At 40.3% G+C, this 26,995-nt stretch overlaps 1 protein-coding gene across 1 annotated transcript in view; it reads right to left on the bottom strand.

Moving 5' to 3' along the window:
• The window catches only part of LOC120224782 (extracellular matrix protein FRAS1), a 415,754-nt gene that overhangs the window by 201,379 nt on the left and 187,380 nt on the right, over positions 1 to 26,995 (bottom strand). The window contains exons 7-14 of the mRNA XM_039223043.1: positions 26,878 to 26,961; positions 24,879 to 24,980; positions 24,445 to 24,636; positions 19,519 to 19,608; positions 17,641 to 17,676; positions 16,054 to 16,201; positions 14,462 to 14,605; positions 13,014 to 13,148 (exon numbers count right to left, since the gene is read on the bottom strand). Coding sequence (XP_039078974.1) covers positions 13,014 to 13,148; positions 14,462 to 14,605; positions 16,054 to 16,201; positions 17,641 to 17,676; positions 19,519 to 19,608; positions 24,445 to 24,636; positions 24,879 to 24,980; positions 26,878 to 26,961 — 931 coding nt within the window. The remainder of the gene's footprint in view (positions 1 to 13,013; positions 13,149 to 14,461; positions 14,606 to 16,053; positions 16,202 to 17,640; positions 17,677 to 19,518; positions 19,609 to 24,444; positions 24,637 to 24,878; positions 24,981 to 26,877; positions 26,962 to 26,995) is intronic.

The following is a 26,995-nucleotide window of genomic DNA, read 5'->3' as shown; positions in this document are numbered from 1 at the left end:
GCTCTGCAATGGGGAGAGGAGAGGGTAATTAGCTCAAAATATTCTTGAGGAACGAAATCATCTTTGTCCAAGAGATGCAGAGGAGATGAGAAATTAAAGCACAACTCCCTAGTTCTCTTTGGGAATTGGCTGATGGCAGTGTAGACCCTTAGCTGCACTGGCTTTTAAAATCGTAAAAAATACTTCCAACCTGGTTGGTAAATGGCTGTCATCCTGGTCTCTCCCTGATATAGTCTGGTTCCATCCCTGGGACCCCTGCAAGACACTGTGCTCCAGCACCTGAAAATTCCTGGCATAAGAAAGGGTCCAGGTCCCCCCCTCCTTCTGACCAATCTGATCCATGCCATACTACTTGTTACATATTTTTAACATTATCCCTAGTGTTGCCAATCAGAACAGGGCCAAAGGATGAGCAGAATGGAGGCTACAGGCTTAGGGACGGCACTTAGGCCTGTCACAAACTGAGCTGTACTTAACATTTCAGCCCTGTCTTCTGCTATGTCACTCGAGCAGGCCATTTCTATGGAGCAGGGTACCCTAAGCATGCCATATGCCTGTGCATGGGTTCTGGATGCCCCACACAGGATTCACCCCGTCAGCAATGCCTCCAGCTCCTTCCATAGCCCCTATAATGCTGCTTACACGTCAGTCCCTCCTTCCTCTGTGTTCCTGCAGCACGTTGTACATTCTCTATGATATTTATCCTATGTCCTGATCATTTGGTTACAAACTGATGCCTTTCAATGAAATGTAGTATCCTCCAAAACAGGGGCCAGGCTTGAATCATCTGAAATCTCCAGTGTCCAGATTGATAACTTGTACAAAGTGACCATTCATTAAATTTATGTTAAATGAGTACCTGGCAGATTTTTTTTTTTTTTTTTACTGGTTATGAGGGATTCATCCTATCAGTTACCTTCTACATGGAAACAACTAACCATGAGGTCATAGTCCGAACACATGGTAACTAAAGGTAGATAATCTTGAGGCTGTAAATTTACCTAATAAATGCTGGAGTACAGATCTACTTATGATGACAACTATTTATGCCACATCTATACAAAGTACCAAACGTGAGGCCAGGCCACCTCTTTTTCCATAGCAGACAAAAGGCATGTTCCATGGTTAGTCAAGACAGCAGAAGGGATTTTTATTTCTTCAGTACAAGTCTACACTGAGCTGTCATTTCCTTTTCTTTTTATTTTCCTTTCTTCCTTTTTTTTTTTTTTTGAGCTATCATTCCTTATAATGACACACTCCTACTGTGTTTTGCAATTGATTTCTAATTTCTAACACTGAACATATGCTACTGCAGATAATCTCTTCTTCCAGGCTTATTTTACATGTGGCTTTTATTACACTTGGGTTATTATGAAAAATCGAAGGTCACTCCCTGACTTTTCACCATAATTTCTCTCAGTGATACATTTCAGATCACCCAGGGTTTTTGAATTATATATTGTGAAAATTTGGCAATAAATTTAAAAAGACAGCTAATGAGAGAAAACTATCTACTTGTCTCACATGCAGTAGATAATTTATTTAGGAAAGTCCCGTCTTTTCTGCAGCATAGCAAGACATGTGTTGGCTTGCTGAGCAATTCATTTCAAAATGAAAACAACGAATTACTTTTCTTTTGGCAATCCTATATTAAAACCCTACACTAATAAGAAACTTCTTTTTGTTACTTGGTAATTTTGAAATAGAACATTGCTGTAAACAAATTTTAACCTGTGCACCTCTAAACATAAAACACAGCCCTTTTCCCGGGTAGTGTTAAAAGCACTTCCTGTGGGCTGATTCTCATCTTCCAGGAAGCTTTCCCAGACCCGAGGCAGTGGATCTGGACACCAGTGGGCTCAGCCTTCAGTTCAAAACACCCCTGAAGAATGAAAAGGAGCCTTGGTCCCTCACTTTCCTGTGGCCTTTTGGAATAAGTTTCCCTGTCATTCCCAGGGAACTGGCACACCTGATCAGCAGACCCTTTGAGGTTCATCAGTGAGGTTGAGTTCAGATTTCCAAACCACCAAAGAGGCTCTCACTCACAACTACATAGGAGCAGCCCAAATGGCAGGCAGCTATGCCACCCACAAGTCAAATTCCTTCCTGTCGTCCCAGATCCATTTTGTAGCAACTGACAGCTTTCATTCTCATCACACAAATGACTGGTAAGTACTTGCCAAGTGCTAAAGTATTATCAGGAGATAGTGGGTAAATTTCCAGTACGAAGTGCTTGTTGTATGAAAACATTTTCTAACTGACACTCAGTTTCCCTATTCCTTACCCTGTAAAGTGGGAATAAGCTTTGTTACCCTAACTCACAAGGGTCTGGTGAGACAACACTTCTGAGGGCAGAGGACATGGTAGGTGATGCAGTGAGTGCCATACCCTGGGAGACCTAGCACATGTGGCTTCAATTGGTGTCAAAAGCGAAGTAATTATAAAGTGAACAAATGAAAGTGCAGCAGGAGACAGGAGAGGAAAGGGCAAAAGAGACTATGGGAAAGCCGGGTTCACTTAGAAAGGAAGTGAACAGAACTGTCAGGCTCCACCCTCTTCCAGAAGACTCACACTTTAAAGCTCTTCCTTTGCATTCCCACCAACAGTGTAGGAGGGTGCCCGTTTCTCCACATCCTCGCCAGCATCTAGAGTTCTCTGATTTGCTCATTTTAGCCACTCTGACTGGCGTGAGGTGGTATCTCAGTGTGGTTTTGATTTGTATTTCCCTGATGAGGAGGGATGCTGAGCATCGTTTCATGTGTCTGTTGGCCATCTGGATGTCCTCTTTGGAGAAGTGTCTGTTCATGTCTTCTGCCCATTTCTTCACTGGGTTGTTTGTTTTTCGGGCGTGTATTTTGGTGAGTTCCTTATAGATTCTGGATATTACACTGTTGGTGGGAATGTAAATTGGTACAGCCCCTCTGGAAAACAGTGTGGAGGTTCCTCAGGAAACTAACAATAGAACTCCCTTATGACCCAGCAATAGCACTGCTAGGAATTTACCCAAGGGATACAGAAATGCTGAGGCATAGGAGCACATGTACCCCAATGTTCATAGCAGCACTCTCCACAATAGCTAAAACATGGAAAGAGCCTAAGTGTCCATCATTGGACGAATGGATCAAGAAGATGTGGTTTATCTATACCAGAGAAGTCAGTGCACATGTTTGCACGTATAGGAGGATTAGGAGGAACTTGACGGAGGAACAAGGGGGAGAAGAAGGGCGGAAATGGTGGGGGAAAGGGAGAGAGGCAAACCATGAGAGACTCTTGAATGCTGACTAAAACTGAGGACTGATGGAGGTGGGGGGGGGTGGGCATGGAGGAGGGCACTTTGGGGATGAGCACTGAGTGTTATGTGGAAACTAATTTGACAATAAACTATTTAAAAAAAAAAAAGAATATGAAGAGCTACGTGAAAAAAAAAAAAAAAAGCTCTTCCTTTGCAATCTCTATGACACATTAACAAAAGCCCTTTGGAAAGCGAGAATAGGTTGGTGAGGGCTTGAGGGGAAGTCCAGCTGCTGGACAGACTACTCTCCTTTCCCCTCATCACAGCCCCACAGGAAGCCAAGGTTATTTGTCTAAGAAGCGTAAATGCCAGACAAATTTAAAAAGAAAGGAAGTTCACAGAAGTAATCATCATTTTTTATCTGTTTACTGCAATCTTCTCTCCCCTCCAAGCTGGGTCTCCATCCCCAAACTCCTCCCTGTGCCAACAGAAAACCTTACACTCTGAAATGGGACTATCTGGTCTCCGTACATTCCAAAAATCTCTATGTACTTGAGGGAGCTCATAACAGAAAAAAATACAAATACATGAAAAAAAATCCTTAGCCACAGAAATAGCCAGAGATGTGCAAAGTAAACAAGAGAACAGCAACTACATACAGTCAATTAAATGTACACACAGTGACCTGTATACATCTTAGAAACAGTACTTAGGGAGAAAAAAAAAGGCTGGGGAGGAAGAATGATTCATCAAGGTAACAAATATACCAGTCTGCTAGAGGATGGTGATAACAGGGGAGGCTATGCATGTGTGAGAGAAGGGAGTAACAGGGAAATCTCTGTGCCTTCCTTTTTATTTTGCTGTGAACTTAAAACTGCTCTAAAAAAATAAAAATAAAAAAAAGTCTTTAAAATTAAAAAAAGGAAAAATATGAAATATCTACCCACTATATTTAAAATAGGTGCATACAAAACAGAAAGAGCATGCGGGCACACGCACACATACTACATATTAAATTGCATTAGAATAGTTTCTTAAGTCGGGGGGAGGGGAAGAGAAATGGAAATAGGTTATGGAAACAAAAAGGATATGCAGACAGATGGGTATAGGTAGATAAGCAAGAGAAATAGCCAGCCTAGGCTAATGATGGAAATGAATGGATAGGTATGATTAAGTCAACCATCTTCATGTGAATCCCAAAAATAAGTAAAAGAAAAAATTAAACAAGCTTCCATTTTGTGACAATCAACCTGACAAGAAGAATCATAACACCTAGGGCTCACAAGGGTGGTAGGAAGCAGATACTCATTTGTATCTAGCGGGAGCACAAGTTACAACTTTTTCAAAAAAGAATTATTTACTAAAGTGTCAAAGGCTTCAACAGTACATATAAACCCTTGGACCCAGCAGTCAAAGAATTTACCCTAATCAAATACATTTATCACAAGTTTCTATTAAAAATGTTTATATCGTGGGGCACCCGGGTGGCTCAGTTGGTTAAGCGTCCAACTCCGGCTCAGGTCATGATCTCACAGTTCGTGAGTTCGGTCCCTGCGTCAGGCTCTGTGCTGACAGCTCAGAGCCTGGAGCCTGTTTCGGATTCTGTATCTCCTCTCTCTCTGCCCCTCCCCTGCTCACATTCTGTCTCTCTCAAAAATAAATAAACATTAAAAATTTTAAAAAACATTTACATCGTGGTTATTTATGATAATGGAAAAACTAGGAGTAAACATCACACCACAGAGGACTAGCTAAATGAATTCTTGCATAGCCCCAGATGGAAAGTTATAAAACAGCTTTGAAAGATTTTGTAGAAGGATAATAAATAACATGGGGAAAACAGGCAATAAAATTATATATAGAGTGTGATTTTACCTTTGAAATTTTGAAAAATAAGTAAATAAATGTGTGTATATCTGTGTACATAACACACACACACACACACACACACACACACACACACTCATAAATTGGGAAGATATTCACCAAAATACTGACAGTAGTAATTTGGGAGAGTTTGACTCAGGGATTTTCACTGATTTTTTATTGTGCCTTGAATTTTACTGACTTTGTCAAATAATTTTTTGTAATACACATGAATTCATTTCGTACTTAGGGGAAAAATTTACTGAAAGAGGAAGAAAAAAGTAAGCCTATAATGTTTTTCCTTAAGGCACATGCTGGGTAAATAGCCAATTAATCTGTTAACCACATTTGTGATATAGCTGAATGATTTAGTCATCTTGGGTAACATATTTGAATTTTTAGCAGGGTTTTCTGTAGAGCTTGAACCAAAGGGATGACTTCCCGGCTGGCAGAGGATTTGGCAGGTGCACATGGAGAGAGATTTTACAAGCAGGCCAGCTTTGCATTGGTACATAAGCCAGAGAGGTTAATGGCAGACATTCAGCTCATAAGAAATGTTCTTAATGTTATCTTCCCTATCTCCTGCCCCTCTACCTGCACTTCTAAATCTACAGTGCAAACACACCACATGGGTTTTCATCACAAGTAACCACGTTGGCCCAGCTTGAGCCAAATGGAACTCTCAGATTCTACTTTTCCACTGTGACCACTGGCAATCCATAGCTGCTAGGATTCCTTGGGTATTTTTTTTCTCAGTCCCATTAATTAAATGGCTATTGATTTCTCCACTGATTCCTTGATTCTTATTTATCTACAGAAATTGAAAAGCCAGACAGACCACCAACCAAAACCAAGCTTTTGATGGGGAGAGTTCTCAGACTTCTTGGCTGCGCTCACACAGCCTGCTCAGATCTCAACAGTGATAACATGGAGGTGCTGTGTGCAATGTGGGCAGCCTAAAAAGGGAGGGGAAGTTTGTGCAGGGAGAGTGTTGGGGTGGGGAGTAGGAAAAGGAGAGAAAGAATGGATGCCCTATAGCCCAACTAAAATAACTGAGAACCTGTGGACCCGGGCAGAAAGCCAGAAGACTTGTCACTAGTTTGTAATCCATAGCTAACATATTTGGGGTTTCAGATTTGTCAAGAAGACTGGAATCTGTCTGGAAGATAAATTCCCTTGCATTTATGGTAGCCTTTCTCTGCTGGTATGTGATACTTTTGTCTGTCATTTGTCTTTTGGCATACACAGCAAGGGTCTGTAAGCAGCACGGGCAAATGCCAAACACAGCTAGTCTCCTGCTACAGCAAAGGTCGCAGGCACAACACTGCCAGCTGCTTTTTCCTTTTCTCCATTTAACCTTTACATGAATGTCCAAAGAGGGAGAGGCCTTGGACTACCATTGTTGCCTATTTCACTGGGTCTAATTTCCTCAAGAAGTGTACATTCCAGGAGGGTGATCCTGTGGTCCTCCCTTCGGAAAGGCTTAAAACATTCCATGGATAGTACTCAAGTTCCAGTGATAGGGGCTTTTCGTTTGTGTTTTGTTTTTTGGGTTTTTTTTAAATTTTTTTGAATAGTAACCCTTCCTGCACTGAGAAGACACTCTAATACCTTGAAGTGGAGGGAGGTGAATATAAGAAAAAGAGAGGTGGGAAAAATATAGATTCTGGAATTTTCCCCAGACTACACCTAGCTAAGAATTGCTGACAGGGAGTAAGTAATAGAAGCTAAATGGAAGTTAGGTCACCTGTAAGCCAAAGTCTAGGTGTGCCTGTATACTCCTGTCCTTTCTCCGCCAAGCAATGGCTTCTTACACTTTTCTCAGTCAAAAATTATTCCAGAGGGCCTTATCTGCGCTTAGAACTGTGGGGAATTCAGAAGCATAAAACTTGTCCCTGCCTCAACAATCAGTCACTTCCTATAATATACCTTTTAAAAACTGCCTTTATATCACTGATAGTAATGAATTCATTGGCTGGTAACTATCTGAAATTATCTGTATGCTTATTTACTGACACTCTTCTCCCATTGAGAAACTAGGTTCCTTAACCCCAAGGCAGTTTTCTGTCCATTCACTCGGTATCTCCGTTCCCAGGTACATGAAAGAGACTCAACAAATATTCCTTGCATGAACAGAATGGAAGAGACAAGAATATCACTTGAAGCAATAAGTCCCCTTTACAAGACACTCAGTAACTAAGTGAGGGGCTGTAATTGCTACAGACTACCAGAGGAGGCATGAGCAATGCATTCAATTTAAAGAGCAGAACAGAATGTAGCATGTGCTGGGCCCCCAAGCTGAATGTGTGATCTGGCAACGGAAGAGCGGCTGGCAACCCTCCAATTCTGGGGGGTGGTAGAGGGGCCACAGAGGATGACAGCTTCACAACGACCATCCCTACAGGACAAGGAGGTGAGGGGATCCTTGTCTTCTTGAGGATTTCAGAACTGCAGTTTCATAAATGCCTTTGCCAAGAGCTCTGCCCCAGGTTCAGCTAGGCCGAGCTAAGCCACATGCAGGAGTATCATGCCAAGACCCATTAAGTCTTCACTGCTTTGGCCCTGGCTCCAAGGGTCAGTGCCTCATTTCCACAAATGGTTGGGCTGCTCTGGTCAAACAAAATTCCAACAAATAATTAACCTGAGAAGTTCCTCTGTTCAAACTACATCTTTTAAAACTCAGCTAGGTCAGCATCCTATATGTAAATTTTACAGCCTTAGTTATCCTAAGTTTTCCCTCTAATTATACCATAATTTTGGCTAAGAAACAAAATTTCAGACTCTCAACATTTAATCTGAGCATTTAAAAAACTAAAAGGATTTTAACTTGTGAGGAATACAGTACTTCTTATGAGAATACAGTTATTTCTCCATAACATAGAAAAGTGGATTTTATTTTAAATCAGACACAAATGGCACAAAACTCTTTGTTCTTAATGCAAGCTATTTGGTTTTCATTCCCATACATTGAAAAATAAAGGAACAGATTCAATGACAATAGCTGCCTTTTGTTGTCCACATACAATGGGCCAGGCATAAAATACTGATATTTTTCAAGCATCTTTTCTAATGTTCATCATAACAGTGTAAAGTAGATGATATTATTCCCATTTTACAGTTGGGAAAATCGAGGTTCAAGCAGTTAAATGACTGGCGCAAAGCTATATAGCAGTAAGTGGCAGAGTTAAGAATCAAAATGATCCTTCCTCACATAACCCTGTAAAATGGTCAATAGCTTGGTTCTTAGGTTTTCAAATCTAAGGCCACACAGCAATCAGATGTAGAATAAACTACATAGATTTGTATGTTTATATGATTATTTTTCCTTTTACATTTCCGTTAGCAGCAGCTAACCCTGCCTTGACTGCAAGCTCTCCATAGGAAACTATGATAGCATCTTATTTTGCTTCATATTCTCAGGACCTTCCAACAGCGGTCAACAGAGAATGGATGGAGGAGTGAAAGAAATGGAACAGGGAAGGGCAATGAAAAGCAGAAATTAAGTCTTCTGACTCAGATGGAGGGCTTACTAACTGCCAGGCACCATCCTAAATGACACATGTGAATTCATTCACTTAATCCTCACACCCATATAATATGGCTGACATTATTGTCTCTTCTTTACCCAGAGGCAGTTGAAGTGTGGGGCTAAAAAAAATGCACTGATTGTAGTGACAGAGTCAAGAGTGGAGTCCAGGTGGTTTGGCTCCTAAGTCTATGGTCTTAAGCACTGTGTCACACTCCCTCCCATCTCTGGGTCTGCGGAATGAAAGTAGCACTTGCCACAGGGTACACACAGCTCCATCCTCAGGCCTTTGTGAATACTGGAAGTTTGGACTCGACATATCAAACACTGACATACATACAAAAATGGGCACCATGGCTCAGCAGTTAAGCATCTGACCCTTGATTTCGGCTCAGGTCTTAACCTTACGTTTCTTGAGTTTAAGCCCCACATTGGGCTCTGCACTGACAGCATGAGCCTGCTCGGGATTCTCTGTCTCCCTCTCTCTCTGCCCCTCCCCCACTCATGCTCTAGTGCTCTCTAAATAAATAAATAAGTAAACATTAAAAAATAAAAATGGGCTAAATTCTATTCTTTCTTTACTCAAAGTTATAGTCTTATAAACTACTTGTTTTAAACTAATCTTGCATTATGTGTGTTACTTTGGTTGTTTTTAATTTTTTTTCTCATGGGTTCCCTTACCTAGGATTTGTGTGTGCCACAGTTCAATGGTTCTGCCAGAGCAGAATAGAGGTTGACTGAAATACAGGTAATACAGGTAAGGAAGAATTTCAGGGCATCATGAGCTGAGTCTAGATCCAGATTTAGATTTCATAACAAGGTTTCTAAGACAAGGCAATGGATCCACCACTCTAGTAGAGAGAATACAATAAATCCAGGATAAGTGGTACCCAAGAGCAAAGCAGGAAAGGTGCAAGGCTATTTGGTAGGTGGGAGGAGCAAGGAACATCCACATTTGAGCCAAGTCTGATCATCAGGCTGGGATGACTAAGAGACAGGCTATTAATTCCTGGAAATGGGTCACAATAAGACAAAGTAGAAAGAACCAAAGTAGAAGCCCAGTCCTAGAACTTGATGTCCACAGGGTCAAGAGGAATGGGACAGGGACACCTTAGTGGCTCACTAGGTTAAGCATCCAACTTGGGATCAGGTCACGATCTCACAGTTCGTGGGTTCAAGCCCTGCATCGGGCTCTGTGCTGACAGCTCAGAGCCTGGAGCCTGCTTCGGATTCTGTGTCTCCCTCTCTTCTCTCTGCCCCTCCCCTGCTCATGCTCTGTCTCTGTCTCAAAAAGAAATAAATATTAAAAAAATCTTTTTTAAAAAGAGGAGTGGGGCAGAGTGGGCAACAAGGCTGTTGGACCAGATCTAGCTGGTGGCAGAGAAAGCCTAAGGGTTAAGACAGAAGCCTGAGAGCCAGGTCTTAAAGGTGAGTTCTGGTCACTCAGAGGGTAAATACTCTTTGGCCCTACATGCTATAGAGAAGAGGCAACATATATTTTGCCAGTCTCCAACTTAGATTGGCATAAAAACTGGGTGATGCTAAGCCTTAAGGGGAAGTGATCAAACTCCATCAGTGGGGAAGGCAGAGGAAATGAAGCAGTGACAGGTATGGGAGTACCTAATGTAGTCTATATTTACAACAGCATTCAGTTTAATCAAGCACAAGATATAATAATGATATGAATATATGCACACATATGAACACACTCATCTGCACCTGTGTATACATGTGTGTATACCACAAAACTCAAGGGAAAAGGGAAAATGACAAGGGCCTTGAGGATGCTATTCTCTGGCAAGACTCAGTCTCTTCTCTCACCCCTCTCCTGGCTTACCTGCTCCTACTCTTTTGTTGAAGGGCCATGTGCTTCTGTGCCACTTGGCTCTGCCCCATATTTTTCTCTCTGTCCTATATTCAACAGAGTGAGCATGAATATTAATCAGGTAATTTCTGGTAATTAGTTTTCTCAGCACAGTGTTCACTCTCTTTTGGTTTTGATGGGTCAGTAAAGTGGCAAATTATGCTCGTCATAATATAAATGACCCTGCCAAGAGGAATCAATCCAGAAAAACCTGTTGTTACCATAAAATAGCAGGCTTCTTTTTGAAAAGTTTAGCATTTGCTAGAAGAGGACTGACTGAGTGACCGACTTCCAAGGTCAATGATGAGAAGTCACCAAAAATAGCACAAGCACAAATGTTGCAAAAAATTCCAATAATGAGAAAGCTTATTTGGAAAGCTTATTTGGGGTGTCTCAGCATTGAAACAGTATATGGAAATTGATCACTAGTTTAGCTTTAATTTTTAAGATCACCCTCACGCACGCGCGCTCTCTCTCTCTCTCTCTCTCTTCTTGCTTTCCTCTTTCTTCTCATTTTATGCATAAAAATGCAACCAGGCTGAACTAACGCAAATTGGTTTAATTCCCTGGAGGGAGCATGAACAAATTTTCCCAGCAACTTTCTACCAGAGGCATTTGTGTATGGGTATGTGGATGGAATGTGGAAGCAGTCAGCTACATAAACCAGTAATCAAATGAAACATTACTCATTTCAAAGTGCCCTATAACAGCATGAATATCACCAATTAAAACACTGGGCATGGGAGAAAGGAAAATGGTCCCCTCAAAGAAAGAGAAAGAAAGAAGTAAGTATGTATGTGGGATGTATGGCAGGGGGTGGAGGTGTTAAGGCGGGAAGAATAAAATCTAAGGGGAATTAATTTCCTTTTAAAGGCAAATCTGTCACAGGAGTGGTAGTAGGAGGTCTCTTTGATGGGATAGAAGAAAGGGGTAGAGAATACATTCATTAACTTCATCAAATTGAAATTTCAGCAGTTTACCTAAATTGCCCAACCATTACACACTTACAAAGCATTTGAATGTGCCCACTTTGAGCCTGTTCTAAAATAACAGGTAAATAGCACATGATAAGTAAGAAACACTAAGGGGTCTTTTATCTCTTATAGCTGAGGCTCCTATTGAAACAATGGCCCTTCAAGGATCACCAACTAGTATGCTCCTTCATTCATCAAACACGTGTTCAACAAACGCTGGGCACTTTGTTCAGCCCTTGATGTTGGGGATACAGAAGATATTTTTGAAGATTGCAAAGAGCCCCCATGCCAGACTCAGAAGCTAGCATGCCTTCTATTTTGTAATGTAACTGGCTCCAGGATCAGCCCCACCATTGTCATATCTGTATGACTTCAGTAGTACTAGTGTTTCCCTTCAAAATGGTTTCTATTACCCCGTGGATGCTGCTTCTGCCCACAACCTGGAATGGAGGAGGCCAGCAGACTTCCCACAGAGGATCTTCCCATCACACAGCGCTCACTCAGCCCGAACGGCTAGTGAGGACCATGCACTTGCTCTCTTTCATTATATTCCCTCCAAATGATCTTCCTGAAAATCTAACCAAGGGCATGAAAGAGGGAAGAATATCAGCAGACCCTGAGACTGGCCCACCTTTGAGTCTCATCACAGCTCTGCCCCTCTCCTGCTCAGCTGCAGAGCCCAACTACCACAGCTCCTGGGTAGGACAATCCAAGCCCATCCTTCTGGCCCGTCTGCCTTTTCAGTTTTGCCCACCACTGCACACCCTGCCTTAGGTTCAGAGCACATCGGATACTCTGTCTCCTCCGGCAGACAGACTTAGGACCCTGCCCTTCGTCTTTGCTTCCACCATTATCCCTTCTCCCATTCCTGCATTTATTTACTTGTTTCTTATTCCTACACTTAAAAAAATTCTTTATACATTTACTTCTTTACTTATACTCATGATTATAATCGCTATTGAAAAAATGGTCCGGTATAAGCAACAAATTAAATTATATTAAGACCACTCCAACCTCCAGAAACTATTATAATCTTAAGAATATCAACTGGTTCTTAATTTAGACACATAAAGCTACTAAAGTAAGAGTAAATGAAAATGCCATCATCTTTTTTGCATGTCCAAGTTTGTTCCTTATGACGTCACTTTCTTATTTCCGTTTCTCCCTCTCTCTTCAGGTAGAAATAAAGTTTTGAAAAAATATAGATGTATTTCTTCCTTCATTTCCATTTAAGCACTGTGTTATTTTCACTACGAAGGAATCTCACTTACAACATAATGACAATCCTGAACTGAATAAGGCACTGTTCCAGTGCCCCCAGGCGTGTGCAGGAGGACTTAGAGAAATCTTACCACACACACACACACACACACACACACACACACACACACATCACGAAGGCACTAATAAGGTTATAAAAACAACACGTGTCATCTCTCATTCACTGTTCTCAGTCCATCAGAAGTCTCTCTCAGAGTTTCTTCTCATGCTTGAAAAGCTGCTCACAGCTCCTGGTGGCCCCAGATCGCCTGGGGCCCAGCCAGTGATTACCTGCACAGGAGTGGCGGTCTTGGTAGAAGCCATCCCCGCAGATGGACACGCACTGGCCATGCTGCATCAGCAGAGGAGGCTGGCAGGACGAACATTCCATTCCGCTGGTACACGTGGAGCACTGAGGCTGGCAGGCTGGCTCCAGACAGGGGTGGGAGGAAGAAAAAGGGAAGCTGTGATTAGCTTAAAGACACCAGCCCTGTGCCAATTCTTCCATAGCCCAATTCTGAGGCTCTGTACCAAGAACAAGAAAGGCAGGAAAATTACTCTACAGCCTTCAGTTGTATACTGAAGTTACATACTTCATGCCAGGCACTGCACAAAATCCTTTTTTATATGTATCTTTACAACAACCCCATAGAGTGGTTAACTCCAATTTTTCTCATGAGGAACAAGCTTCTAGAGGTTAAGTAACTTGCCCAAGGTGACATGAAGCCTGCATTTGAAGGCAGGAAGTTTGGCTCCTGAGTCTGTGCTCTTCTTATCCAATAACCCCCACTATCTTTCTCACTCAACCATTTCACAAGAATATCCCTTGTCTCTTTTCTTCTACAACCCATGGCAGAGACAGAAATGACTTTCAAAAAGTCTAAAGATTAGGAGTCAGGAAAGAAAATAGGGAGAAGTAAATAATTACCTTTCTTGAGGCTTGACAATATCCTAGAAACTATTCTAGGCACTTCATGTGTATTAACACACTTAATTCTCACAAAAACCCTCTGAGGAAGGTACTAGCTAGTACTACCCCACTTTATAGGTAAGAATACTGAGGCACAGAGAGGTTAAATACTCACAGCCAGGATATAAACCTATACACTTTTAAATGGATAATTAACTCTATGAGTTAGAGAGAGGGAAAAAAGCAACTATGATTTGGCCTCAGACAAGCCAAAATTCTGCCAGGTAAGATGTCCTCAGATGCATAAGAACTCTGAAAAGACACAAGAACCCACTCTGGATCCCGCCGGTAACCCACAAGAGATGAGTTCCATTACCGATTATATCTGTTTGACATTAAACAAGCTAGTTAATTTCTCTGCCCACAAGTTCTTCATTTGCAAAATGAGAAAGTTCTAGTAAGTGATCTTGAATGTCTATGTCATTAATCCAGAGTTAATTAATCCAAAGTTCAATCTTGGATTAACTGAGTATTGTAATAAATGACATGAAGGATTCTGGCAATATTACTATCTTTGAAAGTCTTCAAAAAATGAAAAATCCAATCACAGTTACCTAGTAACATCAGACCTCCACATCATCTATCCCCCAGTAAGTGTCAAAACACCTGTAAAATGTTAGAAGAGACTTGCAGGTAGAGATGCCAAGTAACCTATGCATGACATCACTACCTTCTAATGGTTTTTGGAAGTTGTGCATTTCTTGAGTGTAACGCTCCCTGACAACTGTGAGCCTCAGTCCACCTCTAGCCTGTCTGCCCAGAGCCATACCTAAACAGAGAGCACCAGCCTGGTAAAATCCCAGACCACAGCTGTGTACACACTGTCCATTCCTCAGCAACTTTGTGGGGTCCTGGCAGAGGTCACAGTGCTCTGGAGATTGAGAGCAGGTCAAGCAATCTGGGTGGCAATGAACTACAATCAAGGACAAAGAAGAGGAGAATTTGACAATGATCATAGTATTTCTCTTACATTCTTCCAAAAAAGAATCTACAGAGTGTATGAAGCTCTCTGGAATAAGAAGAACAGAAAACTCTGGAACTTAGGTATGAAAAAGACCCCCAAATAGCAAAAACAATTTCAATACAAGATTTCAAAGAACCTCTCCTTGTCTAAAATATTATTACTGTCTCTGGTAGCTCCACGTTGAAGACACTAAAAACGTTACAGGACAGCCCTATTAATGCTTCTACCTGCTGGAATGCCTCTACAAACAGGAACTATCAGCCTCATAATATATGATTTAAATGAACTCAATAATTTATTATTTCTCAGATGTTCTTCTTAAGCTTTGGCATGTACAGAAAGTTAAGACAAAACACAATTTTTAAAAAGTTGTTCAAAAAATACAGCCAGCTTTCTTCTTTTTCTCCAAAATTCAAATCTCATTCGCAACAATTGGGATTATCATTGAATTCAGTGGCAATTGTCAGCAAAGGAGTTTTTTCAGGTTTTAAAGTTGTCAGGGACCTGATTTTCAAGGTAGAGTACATTATAATATGCTAAATATTTGTTTAGAAAAGCCTAGGGAGCCACTTTGGTGAAGGTAACATAATTAAACCATAAAGTTGCTTTGCTTTTCCCCTGATAAACTCTTCACAGAAACCCTGTGATTAGCCAAAAATAAGTTGAGTGCAATAAAAGCGACTGCCAATATGAAAAATTGCGACCCACAGATGAAAACAATTAATTATGAAATATGAATGGAAGAAAATGCCACTTCTCCAAGAGAGACTAAGCTTATAGGCAAATTACTGCACAGCCAGAGCAACTCCAATGCTTGCCAACTATTATTAACTGGAACTAATTCAACCCCAGGTGATTTGAAAGCAGAGTTGCAGAACAAGTAGATAAAATTTTCTTTTGGAAGAAATTAATGAGTCTTTAAACTTCAAAACCCATTTGAGAACTCCGAAAGGAACCATCTGTTTAACAGCTCACCTTAAGAAGAAGAAAAAAAAAAAAAGGACACCTGTAACAAACTTTCAGCAATTGTTCTTACATCTTCAACAATGAACAGTCCTAACATATACATTTGCCTTTATAAGTTTCCAAACTTTAGGTTTTTAATATCCATAATAATTTTGCAAGGCAGATAAGTCACATCTTATTAATGAGAAAATTAAGATCTAAAAAGGGTTAATGACTCGCCCAAGATTACCTACCCATAATCTGTTGAGTTTGGCAAATACAAGGGCAAAGATTAAGCAATATCATTTGTTAGAAAAAATTAGCAAGAAACCAACCAACCAAACCAGTAGGTGACTTAAAAAAAAAAAAAGCAAAGGGGGTGGGGTAAAAGATCTCTTTGAATTTTTGATGGTAAAAATATCTCAGAAGACATAAGTCAGACATGCACCCACCTGATGTGCAATCTGGACAGCATTGTCCCTTCACCACTTGGGCTAGTGTGGCCACTGGACATGGTGGACAAGAGGGCTCGTAGCAAGTTACCCGAGAGCCCTGGCACTCACACACTTTGCAAGGGCCATCCTCCCACTTCTCCCCATCCTACATGAAACAGTAAAGAATGACAACAAAATTGCAAAGATTCAGAAGACAATTTGCTGGTGGAGAAACTCAGTTTCTGTAAGGGACAAAATGAAAGTTCTGCCCAGTACCATGCAAATCTAACTCTGAAATAGGTCAGTCATTGAAGAATTTAAATTCAAAAGGATAATAGTTCTCCTTCTTTGTTTATAATTGATTTATTTTAATGTAGAACCCAGGCAGAAAAATAAACTGAGAACACATTCTGGGGCTTCTGAAATAAGCAAGAAGTATATAACACTTGTTTCTCAGCCTATCTCACCAAAAAACACCAGAGGGGATTACTATGTACCTATAATTAGCAAGTACATTACATGCATCTTTATAATTACAATGGGAAGCTGGTTAAAGCCTTGAATTTCCTTATGGTTACTCCAGTAAGAATAATAGTAGAGTCATTATATTCTTAAAATCACAGCTCTTGCATGACCATTTTTAGTGGGCTGCAGATGTGCCATGGGCTTTCTCACACTAAAATACTCTTTTTGGCAAATTATGGTAATAAACATTAATATTTTGATGGAGAATTCAAAGTGAATGATAAAGAACAATTCCTTTTTACTCACTATCCGACTCACCCTGAAGATAGGAAAAAGACAAGAGTTCCTACCAGAATGTTTTAGGGTGATGAAAGAGGTAAAACAGGAGAGAATAGAAGATAATAATATATATATTATAATAATAGAATAGAAAATAATTATATAATATAATATTATATTATAATATAAATATGTGATAAAATATTTATTAAACCAATTGATGTTGAACATTCCAAACAATTAATGTGGCTATAGTTAGCAAAAATGAATGACACAATGTTAGAAAAATCAGGAATATTATCTTGAGAAGGCAGAAGTGCTTTTCTTCCATTTCAAGGCAGACTGGATTCCTGGCCACCTTATTCTATAGCCTCCAAAATTACAAGCTTGCTTCTGTGAACAAATGTGCTTGCACTTTACCTTAAAAAGGAACCATACCATGTTATCCTGTAAACAATCTTGAAAGAACGAACAATCAGTTTTGTTTTGGGGAACTAACACTTCCAAACCCCAAAAGTTCTCCATGCTTTGAAGAACATGAAATTGCATGGATGGTTAAACTAACTTCTCTAGGCCAGAAAAAATCAGAAGGAGGAAATCGTCACAAGAAAGGGAAAGATATGTTTAGGAGTTTATATTTAGGGAAGTATTAATTATCGATTGTGAGGGAAAATATGGTAAATAAAGGAGAAAAGTTCAATGAATCAAAGTGTTAGTTATCATTAAGATTCTTAACCTAAAACAATGGCACCAACAAACATGACTATTAAAAAATACTATGGCATTAAGGTTCCCCAGGACAGTTTATGCAGATAATGCTTAAAACAATTCTACCAATATAGTTTAAAAATCTATACTTACTGGAATACGTTTAACTTCACTTGCATTTGAGGACATCTATGAACAAAGAGAAATGTATTAATTATACTTCTAAAAACACCATTAGGCTGATCTATTTATTTTCTCATTTAAGAGTTATCTATTTTTGCCAAGTATCATGCAACGTCATTCATTTGTTTTAGAAAAAAAATCTATATATATAAAAAACAAGAAAAGCATATGAGGTGAAGACAACATGCCTCAGAAATATTTTTGAATTCTGATTCTCCCTTTGTGCTTGAGCACATAGGCTCCAATTCCCTTCAACATGAAGGACTTCACTGTCAGGAGTTCTAAGCCTGTGGGGGCAAACTCTTCAGTCTTGAGCGGTACCACAGCACTATGGGGATTTAGACTCATTTAAAGCAACTTGCTCTTCTTTAACTCTTCCAGGCTTAATTTACCTTCAAAAATGGGTAGGAAAATTGATACTATGGTTGAGAAAATAGAAATCCATCATTTATAGGCAGCCTTTAATCTAAATTCTTAAGAAACAAGCACTAAATTATGAAATACCATAATGAAACAAACAATGCCAACAGCATTAAAACAATGATGCCATTTCTTTAGCTTTTTTTTTTTTTTTAATGTGCCAGGCTCTGTTCTAAGTATTTTATAGGTATTATCTCAACAGCCCCATAAGGTAAGTACTATTGTTATCCCTTCTTCACGGATGAGGATTAAGTAACTTGTCCAGGGTTATAGTCAGCTAGTATGTGGCAAAGTAGATATTTGAATTTATAGCCTGAAAGGTTAACCCTACACAGTACTCTCTCTCCAGCATATGCAGGTTGACAGATGCAATATTCTCAAATTATGAAGAAAAAGTAGGTAGGAATCAAAGTACTTAATCCCAATTCATATCATTTTATTCTGATTGGTCACTAAAGCAGTTGTCTTTATGATCAACTGGCCCATTTTTTAGAACACAATTTGTCAACATTCCAAAATCCCATGTGGAAGATGTAGGCTATACAAATAGAGAAAATTTGAAGAAATTAAGATAAATATTTTTTTTCCTTTGGGCATATAATTTTTAAAAGTACAGACTTAGAAATAAAACCTTAGCAAATGGAATTTCATCCCACATCCAATCCATCAAAATCCTTTTAGTCCTACCTGTAAAATAAATCTAGAGCCTTCCTCCTGAGACCAAAACACCATCACCACTTCTGAACTATTGCAAAAACCTTCCAACCAGACCACCTACTGCCAGTCTCACCCCCTTTCATCACTTGCTTACAAAGCAGCCAAAGTAACCCCTTCACAAGTAAGCCAGATCACAGCATGGTTACTCAAAGCTCCTACAGCTCCCGTCTGTGTCACGTTAAAACACATGTTTACCATGGCGTCCAGGCTACCTAGTGGACTTCGTCGCCAAATCCTTTTCCCCTCATTCTCTTGGTTCTAACCATATTCACTTTCTTGCTATTTCTTGAGCAAACCAAGCACACTTCTGCTTCAGTCCTCCTCATTTGCTGACTCCTCTTCTTAGTACATTTTCTCTTCCCAGGTATCCATTGTGGCTTGCACTCTTACTTCCTTTAGGTTTTGCTCAAATTTCTCTGCGTGACAGACTTCCCTGGTCATACACTAACCTTCCGGAAAAATGCACCTCCCTCCCCTCAGCTACTAGCAGTCTTTTGTCTGTCCCACATGTACCCACTAGAGCATAAGCTCCTCACCAAGAGCAGTGACTCTTCCTGCTATTTGATTCTGTGTCTCTAGGACCTGGCACAGAGTAGGTGTATAATCACATTTGTTGAACAAATGAATGGGTAAAAGATATGAGAGGTAATCCCCCCTCATTAAACTAATTTTGAATTATTAATAGTCTTCAGTTATTAGTCTGATACTCACAAATTCTACATTTTCTTCATAGACACAATAACCATTCCTTGAAATACATTCAGGGCAGCATTTTCCATCTAAATGAATTAATTCTTCACCCTGTAGAAGGATTGCAGAGGCACATATCAAATTATCATCTCTAGGTAGCAGTGTTAAATTGCAAAACAGCTGGATTCCCTGACTGGAATGAAAAACCTTAGCACATTCTTTGTTTCAGCCCACTACTTATTCCATCTCCGCCTGTTATCTTCCTATGGAAAATCTAGGCAATGCAGCTCACCCCTCCAAGTGCTTTTTTATTCCAGTTCTGGAATGCTTGGGTACAGATCCTTCCATTGTTTCCCACCCCTGACCAGGATCTCCCATAAATAAGAATGGCCAAGATTTCAGCACCTGCGTGGCTTAGTTGGTTAGGCTTTCGATTCTTGATTCGGCTCAAGTCATAATCTCATGATTAGTGATATGGAGCCCCATATCAGGCTCTGTGCTTGGGATTCTCTCTCTCTCCCTTTCTCTTTGCCCCTCTCCGACTCATGTTCCTGTCTCTCTCTCTCTCTCTCAATCTCAAAAGAAATAAATATTAAAAAAAAAAAAAAGAATGGCCAAGATTAACTGTGGTAGTATTGGAAAGTTGTGAATTTCAGAAAAGGATCAGGCTCTAAAATATACAAGGCTTGAACCTGTGATTTGGTTTCATTAACAGTGCTCAAATCAAACCAACACTTTTCCTTGAATACAAAATCAGATACATCCCTTTATGCACAGATGTAGTCTCAGGCATAAATTAAACAATAGAAAACTAATTTTTATTCAGTATTCTGAAACTGTTATCCAACTCACATAATTACTATATTTTTAATTAATTAGAAGAGGAAGGAAAAAAGGTTACATCAAGAAGGTAGACTTTTAACTATCAAAGTCTTACCATTTTAACATCCCACTATTAATAATTTCATAATTTTTATTTTTATTATAAAATAACAAATCCTTACTAAAAAATTAAACAATTATAAATTCTATAACCTAGAAAGTATAATACCACTGCAATCTACCTTCCAGGGAATCTGCTGTTAAAGATATGATCTCTGTTTACAATTTTTCATATGTATACACTAACATCTAATACCTATAGGCTAAAGACTATTCTTTAAAGCACTTTCTACTTTTTAAAGATATATCTACTGTCCAAAGAATGGTGATGTTTCTTTAAATCATGACATAATTTAATTTGGGACCTACATTACATTTAAAGGGCAGAAACCATGTTAGGTAAAAACTGAATAACGTAAAATTGTGCAAAGAGAATAATCACAATGATATTTTATGTTTAAAAACACTGTGCACTACAAAATATACAAAATAAAAGCAGCGGTTGTCTTTGAATTGCAGCATTATCGATGGATTTTAAAGTCTCTTTTCTATTTTTCTTGAGTTGTCAATTTGTAAAATGAATATGTACTATTTTAATGAAGGAAAATATACATTTTTTAAAATAAATACAAAAATACGTGAAAGATTGTAACTTTTTATAGTGCCTCAAAACTGATTTCAAAAAGAAGGGAGTTGTATAGATCACTGTCCATCAAAATGTAATGCCCATCAGAGACCAATGCAGAGCAGTGGATGCTATAGTGAGCAGGCATATTTACATATAAATTGTTTTGCAGAAACGTGACAAATCAGCTAGCAGTACAAGCCTAACCCAGAAACAGTGAAATTTGCTTTCAAAGCATATAAAGGGGTTTATATGCATGTAATCTACGTTGCTTAAAACAATGTTTTAAAACGAGACAGAATATGTGTACTTCTATTAAAGACAAAATGCGTGAGGAATTCTTGAGTGCCCACTCCATAGTACAGGCAAAAGTGAAAATGGAGCCCGCGTCATCCCAGGAGGGCAAGGAAGGTAGCTGTTCTGAGTCTTCAAACACTACTGTAAATAACAGCAAGCCTTGCTGCTGGGGAACAAGGATTCAGCTTTGGTGAGGTAGGGAGTTCTAAATAGATTTGCTATTTATAGAAGAAGCCTGGATGCCCCAAACTGCGGCAGTTCACTGCGGTGAAGAGCGGGCTCCAATTAGTCTTTCTCCAAAGACTTTTGCTTTGGGAAAAATTGCTTTGTGGAACAAAACTAATTCTTTTCTTTTCAAGAGGATTCTGCTGCCTAGGCCAGATGGAATCTGCTAACCCCTCCCTGCTGAATCACACCAACATCCATCCACCAGACAAAAGACTGTGTGACTCTACTCACTTGCCCATTGGAAAAGGAAATACTCTTTTAAGGGAATTTTCCTCCACTGGAGAAGGGACTTCTTTAAAAAAAAAGTAATTTGACTTCTTCATATGAATTCATGTTCAAGGGTAACACTAAATTAGAAAAAATGAGAATCATCATACTATGCTATTTTACTATTGATTTATTTGTGTTTCAATATCTAGGGATTTGGTTGGATACATCAAAAACAAAAGTCATGTCACTTTTTTCCCTTTTTTAACAAAGAAAAGCTGTGTGCTGATTTCCAACACTGTTGATAACCAGTGTGATCATTATTACAATGGTGAAGCTGCACAATTCTGTCTCTTCTTCTAGAAGTTTATTTTTCTGCATCTTTGTGGATGTACATATACTTAGACTTAATCTACCCTTGGGATCCAGGATTAGAAATCAAATGACCTTGGGGGCACCTGGGTGGCTTAGTCTGTTAAGCGTCCGACTTTCGCTTAGGTCATGATCTCGCGGTTCGTGGGTTCGAGCCCCGCGTCGGGCTCTGTGCTGACTGCCAGCTCAGAGCCTGGAGCCTATTTCATAGTCTGTGTCTCCCTCTCTCTCTGACCCTCCCCTGCTCACACTGTCTCTCTCTCTGTCTCCTAGAAATAAATAAAAATATTAAAAAAAAAAAAAAAGAAATCAAATGACCTTGGTAATGTTGAAAAGGCAAAAAATGGGGTAGAATTGAATAAAAATACCAATAGCACACTTTCACACTCCCCTCCTTTTCTCCAGATGCTCCTAATGCATTTAATTCATATTTCCATAATCATTGGTGCCACTGTATACTATGATTTCTGTTTATGTATCTGACTTCCCCAAAAGCCTGGAAACTCATTAGATTAGAATGTGACTTATTCCTCCTTTTATCTCCAAGCTAAGCAGAAGTTAGGAAGTTTGTACTCCAGGTGTTCACAAGGTCATTAACCAGTGCTATTTACAGAAGTCATGGCACAGAAAGAAGGCTACGGGATATTTCTGGTAAGATTCAACTTTAGTTAAAATTTCACTTCTGGTAGTGTTTCCAGTTTAGAACCCAGTGCCTTAAACCACATTTGGAAACACAGAGATCACTTGGAAGACACTAGTTTAGTTGACTAAAGACCTGGAGAAGTAAGATAAAGGCATTGGACCTCCATAGTTCATAGATGAGGGGCTGAGGGTGGGGTGGAAGTGAGAGAACTGGGAAGAGATGAGATCATGTTGTGGGGTGACAGAAGGCAGCCAAGGCCCTCTGCACTTACCTCAACGGCCACTCCCCATTTTTTCTAAGAAGAGCCAAGGCAATCTGGCATAGGGGGACACACATAGGTGTCATGGAGGATAGCAGGCACTTGGAAATGCATTAGCATTGGAGATAGTGGGTCAAATTATTTTCCATGATTGAGACTCTGTTCAGACTTAACTGGAAACAGGTGGCTACAGGACCCACCCAACAGAACCACCTCTCCCACATTTTCAAAAACACTGGGGCATTATTAGGCAAATTGAAACCTTAAAAAATAACCCTGCATCCTCCGAGCAGACTGCTGAGGCCTGGAAGCCCAGCCTCAGCCTGAGACAGAGGGAGAAAGAAAAGGGCTCTGACTAAGATTTTTCTCATCTTCATCCAACCATTCTGACTCCCCTGACATCAAGAAGGAAAAGAAATGAAAAGGCGGGCGGGGGGGTGGGGGGGAGGGAATAAATCTGCAAAAGCAAGACCCTCTTTACCTAAATATGTTTCAGCTCTGCCAAGACTTAGAAGTAGGAGGCAAAATGAAAAATCACCCTGTCATTGACAGTCGTATTTGAAAGGTTGTTCCTCCTCAGGCTCAGTGCTAAGAGGAGCTGAGATGTGGGGGAGAAGAACTAGAAAGAAAAATGCCTTCACAGACATCCAGTGCTTCAGATCTTCTGAGTTTCCCTCATCTACTCAAGTTCACAACCCTGCGGGAAATTGGTGGGGCGGATGGGAGCGGTGAGGGAGAAGGAGACAACTTTAAAAGCAATTTGTTTTGCAATGGGTCAAAACTGAGTTCAAAGAGGAAAAAAAAAAGCAATTTCCCTACAATATACATCTATAGTCCAAACAGAACCTGCTTTGTTAGAAGCTTCTAGAAATTCTGCAGACCGCAAAAGTCAACAGAGGTCAACTGAGTTAATTATTTATGAGGTTTGCCTCCCTCTCTTTAAAACAAAAACAAAAACAAAAACATTTCATTTTCTTTCCTGATCCACAGAAGCAGCTATAGGTGCTGGCTCTCCTTTCTTCTAAATGCTGCCAGTGGTCCCTGCAACAGAAGCCAGGCCACAGGGGCACCTACAGACCTCTGGTTCACAACCATAGCAAGCTGGGCAGGCCACCAGCCATGAGGTCCAGCTGCGCTAACTGATAGGTTAATGTTCCATATCATGTCCTTCTCTTTCATGTCTCTGGCTCAGGGCTTCCAATCTGACCAGATGCTCTGAGAACTAAAAACTCCAGGGGGCTGTTCCAAGCCAGTCTAAACAAATAATGACATTAATTTTATACCACAGAATCTTTGTGCAGGAAGGTTCTGTGAAATGTGAGTGGTCAACCTGGCTGTAGCCTTTGCTGCCAAAAAGTAAGGAACAGGTGAGGGGCCACCTATCTCATTGAAGAGAACGGTTACAGTCCAAATGTAAATGCCATTGCTTCTTACCAGGGCACACTCAACTTTGGCACACTCTCCAGTCTGGCAAGTCACTTGGCCACGGTCACACATGCAGAACTCGCAGGCTGAGCCCTTCCACATTTCATCCTGGTACCGCACAATCCCATTGTGTGAGCAGCTTCCCACAGGAGACACACATTCCTCACAGCATTCCCCATGGCGCTGAGTCCTTCTCTGACCCTGAAGAAACAAAGATGGCGGGTAAAGGATGGTGTTCTCGGCCTCTCCTACCCCGCTGAGGCAAGTTCCCCTTTACCTCAGTCTTCCTTTCTAGGAAGCAGATCTTTCAAATCTTTACTTAATAATATTTCGAAGCACAATAAAACTTTTGATTCCCTCAAAAGACAAGCTGGACTAAGAAATGCATTTCTTTAATGACCCAGAATAAAGTTTTAAAAGTCAAGCTACATTCTGTCCAATACCTTGTCACATCTTAGTGGGGGGCAGGCCTGTTTGTGACACCTGACCTCACCCTGGTCACATATACATGTGGTACAGGCATTTTCATTCCACTGCTCACCATGCTGAGGAAAGAAAGGACAAATTGGAAAATCAAATGTCACATATACCAAATAGAAACACAGGTGCATAAGACACACAATTTTTATTACAATTTTTAATTGAGCCACATTGAACATACTCCTGAGAATGATATCATTTAGGCAGCAACAGCCTCTAAGAAAAAGTCAATAACTGTCCAAAGGGAACTTTGCACTCATTTTTATTTAACACATTCCATAGATGTGTTGAGGACCTGCTCTATGCCAGGCCCAAAGAGGCTCCTGGAGCATCAAGGTTCATAAGAAGACCCTGTTTGCTGCCTAATCAGTGGCCATTCTATTGCTCCTCTTCTTTACCAGGAGACCCAATACCCACTGCCACATACTCACTTTCCCAGTTCCCCTTGCAGTTATACAAGGGCATTGTCCCAATCCTAACTGAGGAGACCTCTGAGGAAGTTTGCTAGAGTAGTGGAGGCCAAAGAAAGACTCTTCTCTCCCATAAAAGAAGAAAAGCCATCCCTTTTCCTCACCAGCTTTTAGTAATGATCATGTGTGGATGAGCTGCCTAAACTTGATGAAGTCATCTTGGGGACATGAGGGGACAAGACACAAAGCAAATGACAACATGCTATGGATGGCAGGTGGAAAGATCAGAAAAGAGCTCAAGGATAACTGGATGGCTCAGTCAGTTAGGCATCTGACTTCAGCTCAGGTCGTGATCTCACAGTTTCTGAGTTCAAGCCCCACATCAGGCTCTCTGCTTTCAGCATGGAGCCTGCTTGGGAACCTCTCTCACCCTCTCACTCTGTGCCTCCTCTGCTCATGCTCCCTCCCTCTCTCTCTCAAAAATAAACTTTTTTTTTAAAGAAAGAGTTTAGATCCTTGAAGACATCACTGAGACCTGAATTGATCAACCCTATAACTATTCTATCTCTACACTTCTTGTTATATGAAATTATTTTATGTTTTCATTTTAGCCACTTTTGGAGGAGTATTTCTGTTACTTGGAACCAAAAACATCACAATAGATATAAAGGCTATCTCTTCTAGGAGAAATTATCTGATACATATATGACTATTATATTGGACAACACAGATCTAGTACATACAAAAATCCTTTCCCAATTAGTTAGGTTCATTCAGACTTCAAGTGATGCATCTAGAATTTGTGACACTCATTCCCTAATATTCATTCAGTTCCAGATTCTCTACTGAGAGTCATACTTCCAATTTCTACTTAGTCTTCCATGGAGTGGCTGGCAAGCAAGGAAGTAGTTGGGTTGATTGTTTATATGTTCCTTGCTCTTGAATAATGTAAGCTTCTTTTGGCTCAGTAGGGCACTCCTAAGACAGAATATTCATTCACTCATTTAATTTGTTGAACTTATTTTTATTTGGCACCTACTACGTGTTAGGCACATTTATCTGGATTGTTCCAATAGTACTTTCAAGTGTGCAGGTTCCACCACCACTAGCTTCTCTCCTCCCTTCCCACTCTTCCCTACCACCTCCATGCTTCCCCCAGTGTAAGGCAGGCAGAACCTGTCTCTAGATATCAGTACATACAATCCAATCAAAGTAGATAGACATTCCAGGGCTTCGAACCTAAGTGTAAACTGAGAGTAACCAATGATAGTCCTTTTTTTTTCCCTTCGAGATGTGTAAACAGTAAGTTCACCAAGGTTTGTGAACCAGGTGCTGCCTGCCAGCACATTCCTTTATGTTTCTAATCCTCTTCAACTTAATTTTCATGAAGGCTTTCCACAAAGAGAAGAAAAAAGCTGTTTATGTACTGAATTACTAATCTTGGCAAAGACTCAGTCAGACAAGAAGGTGGGGAGGCATGGCGGTTGGGAGGGCGGAGGGCATACGTGTGAGAACATATGTCAAAACACCTACGGGGGACATTAAAGGTTACCTCGTACGCTTGGCCAGATGCAGAGCAGGATCGGGAAGAGCACTGTGGGCAACATTTTCCAGGAACTCGGATGACAGTTTCATCCTTACACACAAAAAAGGAATAATCCATCAAAAGG

Source organism: Hyaena hyaena, unplaced genomic scaffold, assembly GCF_003009895.1.
Source record: "Hyaena hyaena isolate Hyena2069 unplaced genomic scaffold, ASM300989v1 scaffold_1243, whole genome shotgun sequence".
NCBI lineage: Eukaryota > Metazoa > Chordata > Mammalia > Carnivora > Hyaenidae > Hyaena > Hyaena hyaena.
The sequence above is the reverse complement of the archived record's forward strand: the minus strand, read 5'-3'. Positions and strand labels throughout refer to the sequence as shown.